A 20,390-nucleotide genomic window follows, 5' to 3' on the forward strand; every position below is an offset into this window, starting at 1 on the left:
CATATGCTGCTGTGGATTGCAGATGGCTCCACTACTCAGCGCTGGGGCAGGAAGTATCTCTCTCTAGCACAGTGTTACAACCTTCCCCTACCTACCTCATTATATACTTTACTGTGGCAAAATACTACAAAGTAAAAAAGTTCACAAAGCTGTGTGAGCTATGAGTTGATCTTAAACCAAAATGCAGTTTATGTTTAGAGGCTTAAGTTAACAAAATTTACCTTGTTCCAAAGAATGGGAAAACAAATACATAGATAGATAGATAGACAGACAGGCAGATAGATATGGATGGATGCATGGATGGATACATAGGTATAAGTTTATAAAGTTACTTAAATTAAATTCCTTTGGTTGAGTCAGAGTTCCTATTTGATGCTCTTTTAGAATTTTACGAATAGATTAGACTGCGTTTATGAGTATGACACAAATGGCTCTGATAGCAGCCAGGCTCTTCATCTGGCTGCCTGGCTTTTCATCTCCATCTTTGAATAAACTTTTCAGGGAGGAGGGAAGAGACAGAGAGGAGCAGAGGAGAGGAAAGTATTAAACTCTTTAAATGACTTGTGCTAATCCACAAGCCTTTTAAGAGAAACATCACCCATCTATGTCCTTTACTACATCATTGCCTTCTTATATGGAAGCCGATTTCTTCTCTTTGATAAATGTGACACAATTTCAAATATAAGAAGTTTGCAATAGAGCCATATGTCTTGGGCTCATAAAGTTATTGTTCCCAGACTACTTAGCTTAAAAAATAAAATGGGGACTAGAGCTTACACATACTTTAAATATCTCATGTACACACATTGTACAGAATACACTAAAATTCATACACATCTCCTGAATTTTAAAGTACCTGATTTATGGACACAGAGATAAAAGATTAAAGTGGATTATGAGTCTGTAAGTATTTTCCTATATTATATACTGGCTTCAGTGTAAGCTAGAACAAAAATAATACCTGCAACATTTGCAAATCGTTTACTTTTTAAACAAGTACTCCAAAAGAATAAAAACTGTTCACTTAAATCTAGAGGTGATGGCATCATCATCATCGCTGTTGTCTCACAGATAAAAAAGCTGCTCAAGTTGCCCATGTGACTGGCCTGTGAGCGCCAAGTTTGTGGTAGGTGTGTGTGTACATGTACACACGTGTCCTATTCCCTGGAACCTATGTTCTTTACATGGCAAAAGGGAACTGAGGCTGCAGATGGAATTTAAGGTGCTAATCGACTGAACCAAAGATAGGGAGATTACCCTGAATTACCCAGATGGGCTCCATATAATCATAACGGTCCTTAAAAGTAAAAATAGCGGTGCCAGGCTGGTTCAATCAGTTAAGCGTCTGCCTTCAGCTCGGGTCATGATCTCAGGGTCCTGCGATTGAGCCCTGCATCAGGGTCCCTGCTCAGTGGGGAGCCTGATTCTCCCTCTCCTGCTCCCCCTGCCTGTGTTCCCTCTCTTGCTCTCTCTGTCAAATAAATAAATAAAATCTTCAAAAAAAAAAAAAAGTAAAAATAGGAGGCAGAAGAGTGAGAACAGAGAGAGATGGCAGTCTTGAGAAGGACTTGTTGGCTCTGAAGGCAGGTGAAGGGGCCACAAGCCAAAGAAAGTGGGGTAGCCTCTCGAAGGTGGAAAAGGCAAGGATGGATTCTTTCCCAGAGCCTGCAAAAGGGACGCAGCTCTGAGGGTACCTGGGTGGCTCAGTCAGTTCAGCATGTGACTTTTGTTTCAGTTCAGGTCTTGATCTCAGGGTCGTGAGTTGGAGCCCTGCACTGGGCTCCACCTTGGGTGTGGAGCTTACTTTAAAAAAAAAAAAAGAAAAGAAAAAAGGAATGCAGTTTTGCCAACACATGATTTTAGCCCAAAGATACTTATTTGGTCTTTGGACTGCCAGAATTATAAGATAAAAAATGTATCAATTAAACCATTAAATTTGCAGTAATTTGCTAAAGCAGCAATAGGAAACTAATACACAGCTTATCAGTGCCAGGGCCAAGATTCAAATCCAGACGTTTGGACTTGGTATTATTTGCTATATCCCTTAGCATATAAATTACGGTGTTTGTTTTTTTTTTTACCTCCAAATCTCCATGCATTTAAAAGTACTTAAGCATGGACAAAAGACCTTAATGGGATCATACATTACCTATCTGAAACTTGGCTAACTAGTAACTTCCACCCACACAGCTTGGTACTGTATGTAATCAAGAGATAAGTCCAAATCTCAGGATATTCCTAAGAAAGCCTCTTGAGTCTTTATTCAATGTCATTACATATAATTGCAAACCATTTAGTTATTATTATGTTTAGATCAGATCTAAAGCACCATATTGGAAAGAGAATGATGCATTTTACAAGCAAGCACAGTAACATTAGGAATGGCAGTTAATGAGATACTAAAAATGTAAAAAAGGAAAAAAAGAAATACCCATGTATGAATTAAAAACAAAATCAAATGTCTTAACTACTGGGAGAAGTACCCATTTCAATAAATGCACCTCCATTTCAAATTTTGGGAGTCATCTTTGATATTCCCTTTTCCTCATCCCACATCACTTTTGTGAAATATAATGCCTACACCTATTGATTATATTTCCAAAATGAGTCTGAAATTCATCTGCTTCCCTCCATCACTTAACCATTCTGGTTCAAGCCCTCATAACCCTTTGCCTGGAATACTGCAATAACTCACTTCTAGTCTCATCTGCTTCCACAGCCAGTCGGCTAAAGATTACAATGTCAAATTTACGTTTCTAGACATATATCCAGAGAAACTCTAGCACAGGCGCATCAGGAGAAATGTCCAGACATTCAGAGCCATACTGCGTTTCATGAGCAAAAACCTAGGGGGGAGGGGTTAAGATGGCGAGGAGTAGGGGACCCCTTTTTCAGCTGGTCCCCTGAGTCGAGTTGGATAGGTACCAGACCAGCAGGAAAATCCACGGATCAGCCTGAGACGCAGGAAGATACATCTGGATCTCTACAAATGAACATCTCCAGCACTGAGTATTGAGGTACGAAGCGGGGAGCCGTGAAACCGCACAGATATCGGAAGATAAACGGAAGGGGGAGGGAGCCGCCGTGTCCGCCCCGGGAAGCGGTAGCCACCTGCACGGGGGAGCTGGCAGACTCGCGGACCAGGATCCGCGTGAGAACCGACTGAGACCTGAGACCGTGAGTGGGGAACGCGCGCCACCAGACTTCTCACGGAGCTCCAGTACGCTCACTGGAATCAGACTGAGACCGGGAGATCCAGGAGCACACGGGGCGGGTGGCAGTGTTAGAAACACAAAGGACAGAGACGCGCCGGCCCTGGAAGTGAGGGCTGGGATGCCGGCTGTGGGGCGCACATCCCGGGACGCTGCAGGGTTGGGCAGCACCAACAGTAACAGAGTTAAAGTGGCCAGAACATCAGTGGAGAACGGCCCGTGATCCCCTCTGTTCTGTGACAAAGGCTGAGATTCGGCCACTGCTGCTCTCTCAGAAAAGGCACAGCAAACCGCCAGGGAAAGCCACCAGAGAACAAAAGCCCAGAAATACCGGCTCACAGCATGCCCAGCCCCATCCCCCCTCACAGGAGACACGGAGACTCTACCCAAACAGGGTTGCCAGAGTATCAGCGCGGCAGGCCCCTCCCCCAGAAGGCAGGCTGAAAAATCAAGAAGCCCACAACCCTAAGATCCCTATAAAACAAGGGCACACAGCCTGGGTCCTGGTCAATGATTTGGGCTCTGGACAACCCTGCAACCTCTCCTCATCAGAATGACGAGAAGGAGAAGTCCCCCCAGCAAAGAAAAGACAATGAGTCTGTGGCCTCTGCCACAGAACTAATAGATACGGATGTAACCAAATAATCAGAAATGGAATTCAGAGTAACAATGGTCAAGATGATGTGTAGACTTGAAAAAAGTATTAACGAAAATGTTAATGAGAATATAGAATCTCTAAGGGTGGAAATGAGAGCGAATCTGGCAGAAATTAAAAATTCTATGAACCAAATGCAGGCAAAACTAGAGGCTCTGATGGCCAGGGTGAATGAGGCAGAAGAACATATCAGCGAATTGGAGGATGGGTTAGTAGAAGAAAAAGCAAAAATAGAAGCTGGTCTTAAAAAAATCCATGCCCACGAATGTAGGTTATGGGAGATTACTGACTCAATGAAACGATCCAATGTCAGAATCATCGGCATCCCCAGGGGGTGGAGAAAAACAGAGGTCTAGAAGAGATATTTGAACAAATTGTAGCTAAAAACTTCCCTAATCTAGTGAGGGAAACAAACATTCGTGTCCAAGAGGCAGAGAGGACCCCTCCCAAGCTCAACCACGACAAACCTAGGCCACATCAGGTCATAGTGCAATTCGCAAATATTNGATCCAAGGATACAGTATTGAAAGAGGCCAGGGCAAAGAAATTTCTCATGTACCAAGTCAAAGGTATCAGAATTACATCAGACCTGTGTACACAGACCTGGAATGAGAGAAAGGGTTGGGGGGGGGCATTTTTAAAGTTCTTTCAGAGAAAAGCATGCAGCCAAGGATCCTTTATCCAGCAAAGCTGTCATTCAGAATTGATGGAGAAATAAAGACGTTCCAGAATCGCCAGTCATTAACCAATTTCGTAACCACGAAACCAGCCCTACAGGAGATATTAAGGGGGGCTCTATAAAGGTAAAAAGGCCCCAAGAGTGATACAGAGCAGCAAGTCACAACCGATACAAAGACTTTAAAGAGAAATGGCATCATTAAAATCATATCTGTCAATAATCTCTATCAATCTAAATGGCTTAAACTCTCCCATAAAACGCCACAGGGTTGCAGATTGGATAAAAAGACATGACCCATCCATTTGCTGTCTACAAGAGACTCATTTTGAACCCAAAGATGCATTCAGACTTAGAGTAAGGGGATGGAGTACCATCTTCCACGCAAATGGACCTCAAAAGAAAGCTGGAGTAGCAATTCTCATATCAGATAGACTGGATTTTAAACTAGAGGCCATAGAGAGAGATACAGAAGGGCACTATATTATTCTTAAAGGAAGTATTCAACAAGTGGATATGACAATTATTAATATATATGCCCCCAACAGGGGAGCAGCAAGATACACAAGCCAACTCTTAACCAAAATAAAGAGACATATAGATAAGAACACAGTAATAGTAGGGGACCTCAACACCCCACTATCAGAAATAGACAGAACACCCTGGCAAAAACTAAGCAAAGAATCAAAGGCTTTGAATGCCATACTCGACGAGTTGGACCTCATAGATATATATAGAACACTACACCCCAGAACCAAAGAATACTCATTCTATTCTAATGCCCATGGAACATTCTCAAGAATAGACCATGTTCTGGGATACAAAACAGGTCTCAACCGATACCAAAAGATTGAAATTACTCCCTGTATATTCTCAGACCACAACGCTTTGAAAGTGGAACTCAACCACAAGGAAAAATTTGGAAGAAACTCAAACACTTGGAGACTAAGAACCATCCTGCTNCACTTGGAGGCTAAGAACCATCCTGCTCAAGAATGACTCGATAAACCAGGAAATCAAAAAACAAATTAAACAATTTATGGAGACCAACGAGAATGAATACACAACGGTCCAAAACCTATGGGATACTGCAAAGGCAGTCCTAAGGGGGAAATACATAGCCATCCAAGCCTCACTCAAAAGAATAGAAAAATCTAAAATGCAGTTTCTATATTCTCACCTCAAGAAACTGGAACAGCAACAGAAGGGCAGGCCTAATCCACTCACGAGGAAGCAGCTGACCAAAAGTAGAGCAGAAATCAATGAATTAGAAACCAGCAGTACAGTAGAGCAAATCAACAGGACTAGAAGCTGGTTCTTTGAGAGAATCCATAAAATTGATAGACCACTGGCAAAACTTGTCCAAAAACAAAGAGAAAGGACTGAGATTATTAAAATTATGACTGAAAAGGGAGAGGTCACGACCAGCACCATTGAAATTGCAAGGATTATTAGAAACTTTTATCAACAGCTATATGCCAAAAAACTAAACAATCTGGAAGAGATGGAGGCCTTCCTGGAAACCTATAAACTACCAAGACTGAAACAGGAAGAAATAGATTTCTTAAATAGGCCAATTAACTATGAAGAAATTGAGTCAGTGATAAACAACCTTCCAAATAATAAAACTCCAGGCCCAGACGGTTTTCCTGGGGAATTCTACCAAACATTCAAAGAAGAAATAATACCTATTCTCCTAAAGCTATTTCAAAAAATAGAAACAGAAGGAAAGCTACCAAACTCATTCTATGAGGCTAATATTACCTTGATCCCCAAACCAGACAAAGACCCCCTCGAAAAGGAGAATTATAGACCGATTTCCTTAATGAATATGGACACCAAAATCCTCAACAAGATCCTGGCAAATAGAATCCAACTGTACATTAAAAGGATTATCCATCATGACCAAGTGGGATTCATACCTGGGATGCAAGCATGGTTCAACACTCGCAAATCAATCAATGTGATACATCATATCAACAAGAAAAGACTCAAGAACCATATGATCCTCTCAATTGATGCAGAAAAAGCATTTGACAAAATACAGCATCCTTTCCTGATTAAAACCCTTCAGAGTGTAGGAATAGAGGGTACATTTCTCAATCTCATAAAAGCCATCTATGAAAAGCCTACTGCAAGCATTATTCTCAATGGGGAAAAGCTGGAAGCCTTTCCCTTAAGATCAGGAACACGACAAGGATGCCCACTCTCGCCACTATTATTCAACATAGTACTAGAAGTCCTTGCAACAGCAATCAGAAGACAAAAANAATAAAAAAAAATAAAACCCTTCAGAGTGTAGGAATAGAGGGTTCATTTCTCAAGCTCAAAAAAGCTATCTATGAAAAGGCTACTGCAAATATTATTCTCAATGGGGAAAAGCTGGAAGCCTTTCCCTTAAATCAGGAACATGAGAAGGATGCCCACTCTCGCCATTATTATTCAACATAGTACTAGAAGTCCTTGCAACAGCAACCAGGCAACAAGAAGGTATAAAAGGTATCCAAATCGGCAAACAAGAAGTCAAACTGTCTCTCTGCATAGATGACGTGATACTCTATATGGAAAACCCAAAAGAATCCACTCCCAAACTACTAGAAGTTATAGAGCAATTCAGTAATGTGGCAGGATACAAAATCAATGCCCAGAAATCAGTTGCATTTCTATACACGAATAACGAGACTGAAGAAAGAGAAATTAGGGAATCCATCCCATTTACAATAACACCAAAAACCATGCGTTACCTTGGAATTAACTTAACCAGAGACGTAAAGGACCTATATCCTAGAAACTATAGATCACTTTTGAAAGATATTGAGGAAGACATAAAAAGATGGAAAAATATTCCATGCTCATGGATTGGAAGAATTAACATAGTTAAAATGTCCATACTACCCAGAGCAATCTACACTTTCAATGCTATCCCGATCAAAATACCAAGGACAGTTTTCAAGGAACTGGAACAAATAGTCCTTAAATTTGTATGGAACCGGAAAAGGCCCCGAATCGCCAAGGAACTGTTGAAAAGGAAAAACAAAGCTGGGGGCATCACAATGCCGGATTTCGAGCTGTACTACAAAGCTGTGATCACAAAGACAGCATGGTACTGGCACAAAAACAGACACATCGACCAATGGAACAGAATAGAGAACCCAGAAATGGACCCTCGGCTCTTTGGGCAACTAATCTTTGATAAAGCAGGAAAAAACATCCGGTGGAAANGAGAACTCAGAAATGGACCCTCCGCTCTTTGGGGAACTGATCTTTGATAAAGCAGGAGAAAACATCCAGTGGAAAAAAGACAGTCTCTTCAATAAATGGTGCTAGAAAAATTGGACAGCTACATGCAAAAGAATGAAACTTGACCACTCTCTCACACCATACACAAAAATAAACTCCAAATGGATGAAAGACCTCAATGTGAGACAGGAATCCATCAAAATTCTAGAGGAGAACATAGGCAACAACTTCTATGACATCGGCCAGAGCAACCTTTTTCACGACACATCTCCAAAGGCAAGAGAAATAAAAGATAAAATGAACTTATGGGACTTTATCAGGATAAAGAGCTTCTGCACAGCCAAGGAAACAGTCAAAAAAACTAAGAGACAGCCCACGGAATGGGAGAATATATTTGCAAAGGACACCACAGATAAAGGACTGGTATCCAAGATCTACAAAGAACTTCTCAAACTCAATACACGAGAAACAAATAAACAAATCATAAAATGGGCAGAAGATATGAACAGACACTTTTCCAATGANATAACCTCTATGACATTGGCCAAAGCAACCTTTTTCATGACACATCTCCAAACGTAAGAGAAACAAAAGATAAAATGAACACGTGGGACTTCATCAAAATAAAAAGCTTCTGCACAGCCAAGGAAACAGTCAAAAAAACTAAGAGACAGCCCACGGAATGGGAGAATATATTTGCAAAGGACACCACAGATAAAGGACTGGTATCCAAGATCTACAAAGAACTTCTCAAACTCAATACACGAGAAACAAATAAACAAATCATAAAATGGGCAGAAGATATGAACAGACACTTTTCCAATGAAGACATACAAATGGCTAACAGACACATGAAAAAATGTTCAAAATCATTAGCCATCAGGGAAATTCAAATCAAAACCACACTGAGATACCACCTTACGCCAGTTAGAATGGCAAAGATAGACAAGGCAAGAAGCAGCAATTGCTGGAGAGGATGTGGAGAAAGGGGATCCCTCCTACATTGTGGGTGAGAATGCAAGTTGGTGCAGCCACTCTGGAAAACAGTGTGGAGGTCCCTTAAAAAGTTAAAAATTGAACTACCCTATGACCCAGCCATTGCACTACTGGGTGTTTACCCCAAAGATACAGACGTAGTAAAGAGAAGGGCCATATGCACCCCAATGTTCATAGCTGCATTGTCCACAATAGCCAAATCATGGAAGGAGCCGAGATGCCCTTCAACAGATGACTGGATTAAGAAGCTGTGGTCCATATATACAATGGAATATTACTCAGCTATCAGAAAGAACGAATTCTCAACATTTGCTGCAACATGGACGGCACTGGAGGAGATAATGCTAAGTGAAATAAGTCAAGCAGAGAAAGACAATTATCATATGATTTCTCTCATCTATGGAACATAAGAACNGATGGAACATAAGAACTAGGAAGATCGGTAGGGGAAGAAAGGGATAAAGAAAGGGGGGTAATCAGAAGGGGGGAATGAAACATGAGAGACTATGGACTNGAAAGACTATGGACTCTGAGAAACAAACTGAGGACTTCAGAGGGGAGGGGGGTGGGGGAATGGGATAGACTGGTGATGGGTAGTAAGGAGGGCACGTATTTCATGGTGCACTGGGTGTTATACGCAACTCATGAATCATCGAACCTTGCATCAGAAACCAGGGATGTACTGTACGGTGACTAACATAATGTAATAAAAAATCATTAAAAAAAAAAGAAAATAAACACCCAGATGCAACTAAACCATTAAGGCTAAAGATTTAGCTGTCTATAGGGCTGCATACATGGAAATATAGATGCCTGCCTCCCAGAAATGGACATTTTTAAACCAAAAAAAATAAATAAATAAAAGCAAAAACCTAGAAATAAGGAAAATACTATACAGTAGTGAAAATGAATGTACTATCGCTGCATGTACCAATGCAGATGAATCTGAAAAAACAAAATCAAAAAACACTGAGCTGGGGCGCCTGGGTGGCACAGCGGTTGAGCCTCTGCCTTCGGCTCAGGGCGTGATCCCGGCTTTATGGGATCGAGCCCCACATCAGGCTCTTCCGCTATGAGCCTGCTTCTTCCTCTCCCACTCCTTGCTTGTGTTCCCTCTCTCGCTGGCTGTCTCTATCTCTGTCAAATAAATAAAATCTTTAAAAAAAAAAAAACAAAAAAAAAAAAACACTGAGCTAACAAGTGGAAGAATATGTCATTATATTTACATAGAATTAAAAAAACATGAAAAATTATATGTTGTTTATGACTAAATCAATATGTAGTCAAAATACTTTTTATAAAGCAAGGCTATCATAAAACGAAAATTCAGGATCAGAGATAATGGGATATGTGAGGGGGCTGAGTCGTATGGCTGACTTTGAACATAATAATATTCTTTTTTGCCAATGTTGAATGGTAGATATGTGTTATTTATTATTCTTTAAGTTCTACAATATACATGTTTTTAAAAAACAAGGGATGTTTCTATTAAAATGGTAATTTTGAGGTTTAGAAGAATAAATCTTAATCGAATAAGAAACTCAGCATCACAATTACAACAATGACAATAATATTTAACATTAACTGAGCAGTTAACATCAATCATGCTCTTAAAACTTTATATACACACATCATATATAATCATTTAATCCTCCCAACAATACTATAAGGTGACAAAATTATTTTCCCTTTGCAGATGGGAAATTGTATTTCTGAGAAGTTCTATGACTTGTCTAGTAACAAGGATTTAAACCCATCAGTTTGTTGCAGACTGCCTGTGCACAACCATTCCAAAACACGCAGTCTCAAAATGCTATAATTCCTTCTGATCTAATCCAGAGGCCCAACAATTTTTTTTGAATTTTACAATCTTAAATTAACCAAGGACCATTATTACAGAACAAATACTCTTATTAAAGTATTTCATGTACATTCTGCAAACTCCTACAATTTATATGCTAATAGGGCAGTTTACAATAGAGCTTTGTAACCTGAAAATGTTAGCTATACAGAGGGCAAGTAGCATATTTATATATATGTTAATCTACAAAACTGACTTGTCAATTTCTTGAAACTTTATTTGCTCAAAGATTTTTAAAGCACTCCAGTAATCTTCAGGACTTCTAATCCTAGCAAGCTATTGCATTTATCTTCTTCCTTATTCAAAAAATGGGAAACTGGACAAAATGATTTCAGACATTTGACAAGAGGCAGTACCAGACTGCCTGATCCCTGCAAGTAGAAAAACCAATGAGGTGAGTCCTATGATCAGCCTGGCTTTCTGCCCAGATGCACTTTCTGAAGCATGGAGCAGCAAGAGCCATTCCAAGCAGAGCACAGAAGTCTCCCTGAGTTAAGGAGACTGATACTAGAGTTTGGAAAGACAAAGGCAGCTGGAATCTGAAAGCAAACAAGGGAGCTACACAGAGAAAAAACTCCAGAAATCAACATGGGGGTCGTGCCTTTGGTTGAGTAATAATCCGTATACGTTGAAATTCCACAATGACAAAGAAAAAACTGCCGGGGAGTGATAATCTAAACAATTCCCAGATATCACATAAGACTAGGAGACACTGGAATTCTGTATGCAGGCAATCATTAGATACTCAGAAAGGGTCACATCTTAATTGCAGGGTAAAATTAGCCTTGAAGAAGGAGGTTACTATAGACCTACTCCAACACAGTTTAGATTCAAGCCTGGAAGGGACTGACCTATCTGCAAGGATCATAAATGCCAGCCAAGATAAAACTAAACTAAAAAGACAACAACATAATCAAAACATTCAACAATGTAACAGTCACAATATTTGGCATCAAACAAAAGGTTACTAGAAGCAGAGAAGTATGACACATAACCAAGAAGAAGATTTGTTTAAAGAAAGAAGCTGAAAATGACAGAGATGATATAATTAGCAAGCAAAGACCTTACAGGCATTTATATATATTACAATTGTATATATTAAAGAAAATTATGAATATAATAAGGAAGGAAACGGGTGGTTAAAAAACACAGGCATACCAGGATGCCTGGCTGGCTCAGTTGGTAGAACATGCAACTACTGATGTCGGGGTTGTGAGTTCAAGGCCCATTTTGGGCATACAGCTTACTTAAAAAAAACAAAAAACAAAAAAACAAACCACCACAGGCATACCTTGAAAATATTGTGGGTTTGGTTCCAGACCACTGCAATAAAGCAAATACCACAATAAAGTGAGTTAAATTAATTTTTTGGTTTCCCAGTGCATATAAAAATTACACTTATACTATGCTGTAGTCTATTAAATGTGCAATAGCATTAGCTCTAAAAAAATAATGCAGATGTCTTAGTTTTAAAATACATTATTACTAAAAAATACTAACCATCATCTGAGCTTTCAGCAAGCCATAATCTTTTTGCTTGTGGAGGGTCTTGCCTTAATGTTGATGGCTGCTGACTGATCTGGGTGGTAGTTGCTGAAGGCTGGGGTGCCTGTGCCAATTTCTTAAAATAAGACAACAGTAAAGTGTGCTGCATCACCTGACTCTTGCTTTCATGAACAACTTCTCTGCTCGATAGCATTTCGCCCACAGAAGAACTTTTGAAACTGGAGCCAATCCTCTGTTTTATCAACTACATTTATGTAATAATATTTGAAACCCTCTGTGGTCGTTTCAATAATTTTCACAGCATCTTCACTAGATTAGATCTCAAGAAACCACTTTCTTTGCTCACCTATGAGATGCAACCCTCTTCCTTTCAAGTTTTATCATGAGATTGTGCCATTCAGTCACATCTCCAGGCTCCAGTTCTCATTCCAGCTCTCTTACTATTCCTACCACATTTGCAGTGACTTCCTCCCCTGAACCCCTCAAAGTCATCCATGAGGACTGAAATCAATTTCCAAACTCCTGTTATTGTTGATATTTTGACCTCTTCTCACAAAACATGAATATACTTAATGATATCTAGAACAGTGAATACTTTCCAGAAGGCTTTCAAATGACCTTGCCCAGATCCATTAGAGGAATCACTGTCTCTGGCAGCTACAGCGTTATGAAATGTATTTCTTAAATACTAAGACTTGAAAACTGAAATGACTCCTTGATCCAGAGGCTACAGAACGGATGTTGTGTTAGCAGGAATTAAAACATTAGTCTCACTGTACATCTTCCTCACGGCTCTTAGGTGAACAGGTGCACTGTCAATGAGCAGTAATAATTTTAAAGGAAACTTTTTTTTTTCTGAGCAGTAGGTCTCAACAGTGGGCTTAAAATATTCAGTAAACCATATCGTAAACAGATGTGTTGTCACCAGGCTTTGTTGTTCCATTTATAGAGCACAGACAGAGTAGATTTAGCGTAATTCTTAAGGGTCCTAGGATTTGGGGAATGCTAAACGAGCACTGGCTCCAACCAGCTGCCCTAGCCCCAACCAGCTGCACTAGCCCCTAACACGAGATTCAAGCCTGTCCTTTGAAGCCAGGCATTGACTTCTCTTGACCTATTAAAGTCCTAGATGGCATCTTCATCCAATAGAAGGAAGGCTACATTGAAAATCTGTTAAGTGTACCTACCTTCAAAAATTATCTTTGCTAGGGGTGCCTGGGTGGCTTAGTCAGTTAAGCAACTACCCTTGGCTCTGGTCATGATCCCAGGTCATGATTCCAACCATGCACTGGGCTCCCTGGCTCAGCAGGGTGTCTGCTTGTCTCTCTCACCCCTGATCCTGCTCTCTCTCTCTCAAATAAATGAATACAACCTTTAAAAAAATTATTTAAAAAAATGATAATTATCTTTTCTAGACCTTCTAGATAACTTGCTTCAGCTTGCACTTTTAAGTTATAGATATGGCATCTTTCTCTAAACCTCATGGATGAACCAATCTCTGTTAGTTTCAAACTTTTCTTCCTCACTTCTCTCAGCTGTCACAGAACTAAAGAGACTTAGGGCCTTCCTTGCTCTGTATTAGGCTTTGGCTTAAGGGAATGTTGTGGCTGGTTTGATCTTCTGTCCAAACCAATAAAACTTTCTCCATATCAGTAATAAGGCTGTTTCACTCTCTTATCACTTGTGTGTTCACTGGAGTAGCATTTTGAATTTCCTTCAAGAACTTTTCCTTTGCATTCACAACGTGGCTAACTGTCAGGTGCAAGAGGCCTAACTTTTGGTTTATCTCAGCTTTTGACATGCCTTCCTCACTAAGCTTAATCATTTCTAGTTTCTGATTTAAAGTGAAAGACAAGTGACTCTTCTTTTCACTTGAGCACTTAGACGCTATTGTAGGGTTACTAACTGGCCTAATTTCAATATTGTTGTGTCTCAGGCAATAAGGAGGCCCAAAGTGAGGAAGAAAGATGGGGAATGGCTGGTCACTGGAGCACCAGCACCAGTGGAGCACCACTTTATTAAGTTCGGTATCTTACAAGGGCAGGGTTCATGGAGCCCCAAAACAATTACAAGAGTAACACCAAAGGTTAGTGATCATGGATCATCATAACAAATTATAATAGCAATGAAAAAGTATGAAATCTTTTAAGAATTACCAAATGTGACCCAAAAAATAAGCAAATACTATTGAAAAATAGTATTTAAATTAAAGCAGATTAAACACTGCAAAAGAAAGATCACTAAACTAAAAGACATAGCAACTGAAACTATCCAAAATGAAGCAGACAGAGAGAAGACAGGATAACATATGACAAGAATCTCAATGACCTTTGGGAAAATATCAAGTAAGTTAACATATATGAATCTGGAGTCCTAGAAAAGAAGCAAAGGACAGAGTAAATATTTAAAGAAATGATGGCTGAACTTTTTCCAAATTTGATAAAAACTATAAATGCACGAATAGAGGAAGCTCAAAAGATACCAACTAGGATGAACACAAAGAAAACCATACCATGACACATCATAATCAATGTTCTGAAAACCTGTGATAAAGAAAAAAAAATCTTAAAAGCAGCTGGGGGTGGGGGGGAAGACATAGATGGACAAAAAGATAAAAATGACAATAGCCTTCTCAAAACTATACTTCTTTAAAATATTAAAGGACAAACAACATACCAAAATAGAATTCTATATTCAGTGAAAATGTCATTCAAGAATGAAGATGAAGGGGCGCCTGGGTGGCACAGCGGTTAAGCGTCTGCCTTCGGCTCAGGGCGTGATCCTGGCGTTATGGGATCGAGCCCCACATCAGGCTCTTCCGCTATGAGCCTGCTTCTTCCTCTCCCATCCCCCTGCTTGTGTTCCCTCTCTCGCTGGCTGTCTCTATCTCTGTCGAATAAATAAATAAAATCTTTAAAAAAAAAAAAAAAAAAAGAATGAAGATGAAATGAAACCTCTTTCAAACAGCAGACATGTACTCCACCCAATGTTAAAAGAAGTTTTTTAAGAGAAAAGAAAATGTTATGAAATGCAAATGACCATCTATACAAAGATATAGAGTGCTGATAACAGCAAATATATGTCTTAATATAAAAGATTTTCCCCTTACTTTTCACTTTTGTTAAAAAAAATAATTGACTCCTTAAAGCAAAATTTATGACAATGTATTGTGGGTTTGTAAAATTTTCATAAGTAAAATCTCCCATAACAATAAACAACAGCCAGGAGAAAAGAAATGGATGTAAATTGCTGTAACATTCTAATATTATACACATACATACTATACATATATGCTATACTTTAATATAGATACTCTTAAATGATACAAAATATGAGTATTATAAATCTTAGAGCTGTGTTGTCCCATACAGTAGCCAGTAGCCACCTGTGGCAAACTGGAACTTAAAATATGACTTGTCTGAATTGAGATTTGTTATAAATAAGTTATATTCTGAATTTCAGTGAGTTAGTACAGAGAAAAAGAATGATGTATCTCATTTTTAAATACTGACTACATGTTGAAATAATAGTAACTGGTTGTATTGTGTAAAATAAAATTTTTTTAAGATTTCATTTATTTTTCTGAGAGACAGAGAGAGTGCATGTTCATGAACGAGCACGATCTGGGGAGGGGCAGAGGGACAGGGAGAAGCAGACTCCCCACTGAGCAGGGAACCTGGCGTGGGGCTCGATCCCAGGACCCTGGGATCACAACCTGAGCTGAAGGCAGATGCTTAACCGACTGAGCCACCCAGGCGCCCCAAATAAAATATTTTTATAATTAATTTCATGTTTAATTTTTTAATGTGGCTACTAGAAAATTAAATTTACATACATAATTATGGCTCACGTTCTATTTCTAATATAAGTGCTGTGCTACAGCAACCACTATAAGATAAAATAAAAAGGTATAGCTATTAAACTAGAGATGCAATGAAATAACAAGAATAAATTTTTTTTAAAGTCAGGAGCATAGAAAAAGATAATGAAGAACAAATGAGAAAAACAGAAAACAAGAACAAGATACTAGATGTGTAGATGTGGCAGTCTTAAAACATGGTCCTAAATATCTTTGATATTCTTCAGATCGAGAGGTGGGGTTTCTGTCTTTTTCCCTTGAATGTGGGTGGGGCCTTGTGCCTACTACTACTTTAGTGAGTGCAGTAAAAGTGTTATTCTGTGATTTCTAAGAGTAGGTCACAAAGACTAGGTAGCTTCTACCTGGTTCTTTTAGAGACATTTTCTTGAAACCCAGCCACCATGCTATGGGGAAGGCAATAAGCCCTATACAGAGGCCATGGGTGGGGGGTTCCAGCCAATAGCCCTAGCTGAGGTATTAGCTAACAGCCATCATCAACCACCATTAATGGAGTAAGCCTTGAGATGATTCCAGCCCCAAGTCATTCCATTACTACTAGCATTCAAATCTCCCCATCTGAGGCCCCTGACATAGCAAAACAGAGCAAGCAATCCCCAATATGTCCTTTCTGAGTTCCTGACTGATAGAATCCAGAAAGGCATTAAAATGATTATAATTTTATGCCACTAATTTTGGGATGGTTTGTGACTTAGCAATTGCAACAAATACAAAAGATTTAAACCCAGCACATCAATAATCACATTAAGTAGAAATATTTAAAACATTCCATGAAAAGGCAGCAGCTGTCATACTGCATAAAAACCAAGAACCAATTAATGTTACCTACACGAAACCCATTTTAAAAAGACGTATTAGGTTAAAAATAAAAGGATGGAAAGGATATACCATGCAAACACTAATTAGAAAAAAGCTAGGGCATTTTTTTGTTTTTCTTTCTAATATCAAAGTATACTTCAGAACAAAAATTATTACCAGGAAAAAAAAAAAGAGTAACTTCATTAATAATAAACGGGTTGATTCATCAAAGATGTCACGATTTTAAACTTGCTTACACCCAATAACAAAGCTTCAAAATAAATGAAACCAAAAAAAAAAAAAAAGACAAAATTGAAAACAGAAATGGGTAACTCACATTATAACTATATATATAACTATATATCATCCATCACTGAGTAACTGGTAGAAAACAGCAAATCAGTAAGGCTGATTTGAACAAAAGATTTGAACAGTGTTAAAGGGAGATAATTCTCGATTAGTCTCTTGCATTTCTGCATATTTTGTGAGCCAAAGCAGTCACTGCCTTTGTGTCACACTATCTTTTCAAGAATGCTTTTATAACAAATAGCTTTGGAAGAGAGAGGTAGGGTCTCAATCAGAAGCAAAGGGCAAGTTTGTTTACTGTCTAATATAATGTCTCCCTCCAGGGTAAAACGAAGTTTGTCAGCCATCTATTATAGAAGATTTGACTACTCCCAAGCTGAAGGTTCTCCAGGTGTGATTCATACCCATCTGTGAACAGTATTTACCTGGAATTTTCTGCATCTCCCATAGAAAACAGGGGACACAGGGAATAGACACATCAAAGTCATACTGTACACTGGGTTATAATAAAGTCCGTTGTTTCTACCAGCAGGCATTAAAACATGACAGACGAACCTCCTAGCATGCAAGGAGGAAAGAAATCTCAGACCTTCACAGTCTTCAACAACTATCAACCATGTTGACCCAACTCCCATCTACAGAATATTCCATCCAGGGTTATTTTCAATTTATTGTGGAAGTCACCATGACAGACTAAATTCAGAGCCAAAAAACACATCTCAGAGAATTGAAAGGAACTAAAATAATACAAATATTTTCTCAGACACATCAGAATTATATTATACATCACTAAAAGAAATATGAAAAATCCTCACGTTTGAGAATTAAAATATTTCAAAATAACCAGAATCAAAGAAAAAATTATGAGAGAAAATTAGGAAATACTTTGAGGAAAATGAAAACACCATGTCCCCAAATTCAAGAGAAGCCACTAAAGCAGCAATTAAAGAGTAATTTATAGCTTTAAGTTTTATGTTTCAAATGAAGAAAGGTCTCAGATAAAATATCCAAATAAATCCAAAGTAAGAAAAAAGGAAATAACACATATAAAGGCAGAAATAAAACAGAAAAATGCACAAATAAGAGATAAAAATCAATGAGGCCCAAGACTGGTTCTTTTTAAAAACTTAGTAAATTTGTCAAACTCAAGTCATAACTAAATAGGAGAAGATGCAAGTCCAAAAAATAAAAAAATAAAAAAAGATGCAAGTTCTAATATCAGAAGTGAAAGTAAGGACATCCTACAGATATTAAAAGCATAAGAAAAAACATGGGGCGCCTGGGTGGCTCAGTTAGTTAAGCGTCTGCCTTCAGCTAGGGTCACGATCCCAGGGTCTGCGGACTAAGCCCCACATCAGGCACCCTGCTCAGCAGGGAGCCTGCTTCTCCTCTGCCTGCCGCTCTGCCTGCTTGTGCTCCCCCCAATAAATATTTTTAAAAATTAAAAAAAATAAATAAAAATTAAATAAAAATAAATTAAAAACGTTATGTCAACAAAGGTTCAATGGATAAATTCCTTAAAAGGCAAAATTTACTAAAACTGACTCAAGAAGAAACAGAAAATCTTAACAGAATTCACCTATTAAAGAAATTGAATGAATAATTTAAAAACTTTCCAGAAAAAACATTTCAGGACCAGAATTTTCATTAGTGATATTAAACAAACATTTAAGAAAAAAAATCCCTACATTCACTTAGAAAATACAGGTGAGGGGCGCCTGGGTGGCACAGCGGTTAAGCGTCTGCCTTCAGCTCAGGGCGTGATCCCGGCGTTATGGGAATCGAGCCCCACATCAGGCTCCTCTGCTGTGGGCCTGCTTCTTCCTCTCCCACTCCCCCTGCTTGTGTTCCCTGTCTCGCTGGCTGTCTATCTCTGTCAAATAAATAAATAAAATCTTTAAAAAAAAAAAAAAAGATAAAGAAAATATAGGTGAATTTCCCTTGTACCAAAGACAATAAAGGCATTAGTGGAAAACTGGAGACCAATATTCCACATGAATATGGATGCAAAAATTTTTAACAAAATTTTATTTATTCTTAAAAAGATTAATTAATTAATTAGAGAGAGAGAGTGCTGGGGGTAGGGGCAGAGGGAAAGAGAGAGAGAGAATCCCAAACAGACGCCGTGCTGAGCCCTATGCAGAGTTCGATCCGACAACCTTGAGACCATGATCTGAGCCAAAATCAAGAGTTGGACACTCAACTGATTGAGCCACCCAGGTGTCCTTTAACAAAATTTTAGCAGTAGAAAGCAACAATATATAAAAAGGATAACACCACATTACTAAATGGGTTTTATCCCAATAATTAGAGGCCGGGTTAACAACCTAAATTGCAATAAATGCTATATTGACTATATTAGCATTGACAGTATAAAGGAGAAAAATCATATGATTATTTCAACTAATACACAAAAATCATTTAAAAATATTCAATATTTGATGGTGTAATTCAGCAAATAGCAGACTAGAAAGTCTCAGGCCCTCATTCCCCCACTGGAAATATCAAGAAAACAACCACAGGCTGACTAAAACAATTTTGTGGGAACTCTGAAAAGCAGTCAAGGATTTGCAGCAACCAATCAAACGTCCAATCAAGAAAAAGCCACACTCAAAACAGTATGAAATTTCATGGCATTTTTGCATGCCTTGTCCATCCCCTCCCCCCCATGCAGCTCAGAAGGAAGGAGACCAATTTCTAGTTTCCTCCCTCCTAACAACAGAAAAAGAGTGAAACTTGTTTATAATATTAAGGCCTGCCTATAGCCTGCCCAAGGGACTTGCTTTCTCTATTGCCTGACTTGAAGCTCAGATACAAATGGTGGCACAGTTTGGATTTCAGGCCTGAAGTTACGGAAGGCAGTGGTGAGTACTGCAGTGTGTAAAAACTACAGGGGATGGGAGACCAGCAGACACCTGGGGGTAAGATTATAGGCAAAGAAAAACAGCAGAACATCCAACACCCTATAACAAGGCAGGAGGAGACTCACAAAAAATTTAGGATATTTTAGTGCTCACTTCGGCAGCACATATAAAAAACCGGATATTTTAAAGAAGCTATGTATACAGAAAACTTGGAAAAAGAAAAAATACAGGCCCAGAAAAAAAAAAATGCACCCAGAAAAGTCCTGAGAAAACCTTAAGCCTTCATGCCAGCCTAACTAGGAAGGTTTTCTCTCACGCAGGACAAATCTGTAAAGACTGAGAAAATTGGCTTTTTAAATAACAAATTTTCAAGAAATATATCCAGGCATGCAAAGAAAA

The 20,390-nt window shown here is 38.8% G+C and overlaps 1 protein-coding gene across 7 annotated transcripts in view; it reads right to left on the bottom strand.

The window, feature by feature from the left end:
* Positions 1-20,390, bottom strand: part of FANCC (FA complementation group C) — a 282,752-nt gene that overhangs the window by 128,553 nt on the left and 133,809 nt on the right. For 6 of the 7 annotated variants that reach the window (XM_034646674.1, XM_034646671.1, XM_034646669.1 and 3 more), the window contains one exon: positions 5,724-5,780. The exons of the other annotated variant lie outside the window; for it this stretch is intronic. In XM_034646674.1, coding sequence (XP_034502565.1) covers positions 5,724-5,780 — 57 coding nt within the window. The remainder of the gene's footprint in view (positions 1-5,723; positions 5,781-20,390) is intronic. 7 annotated transcript variants of the gene reach the window in all.

This window comes from Ailuropoda melanoleuca, chromosome 17 (genome assembly GCF_002007445.2).
Source record: "Ailuropoda melanoleuca isolate Jingjing chromosome 17, ASM200744v2, whole genome shotgun sequence".
In the NCBI taxonomy this organism is placed as follows: Eukaryota; Metazoa; Chordata; class Mammalia; order Carnivora; family Ursidae; genus Ailuropoda; species Ailuropoda melanoleuca.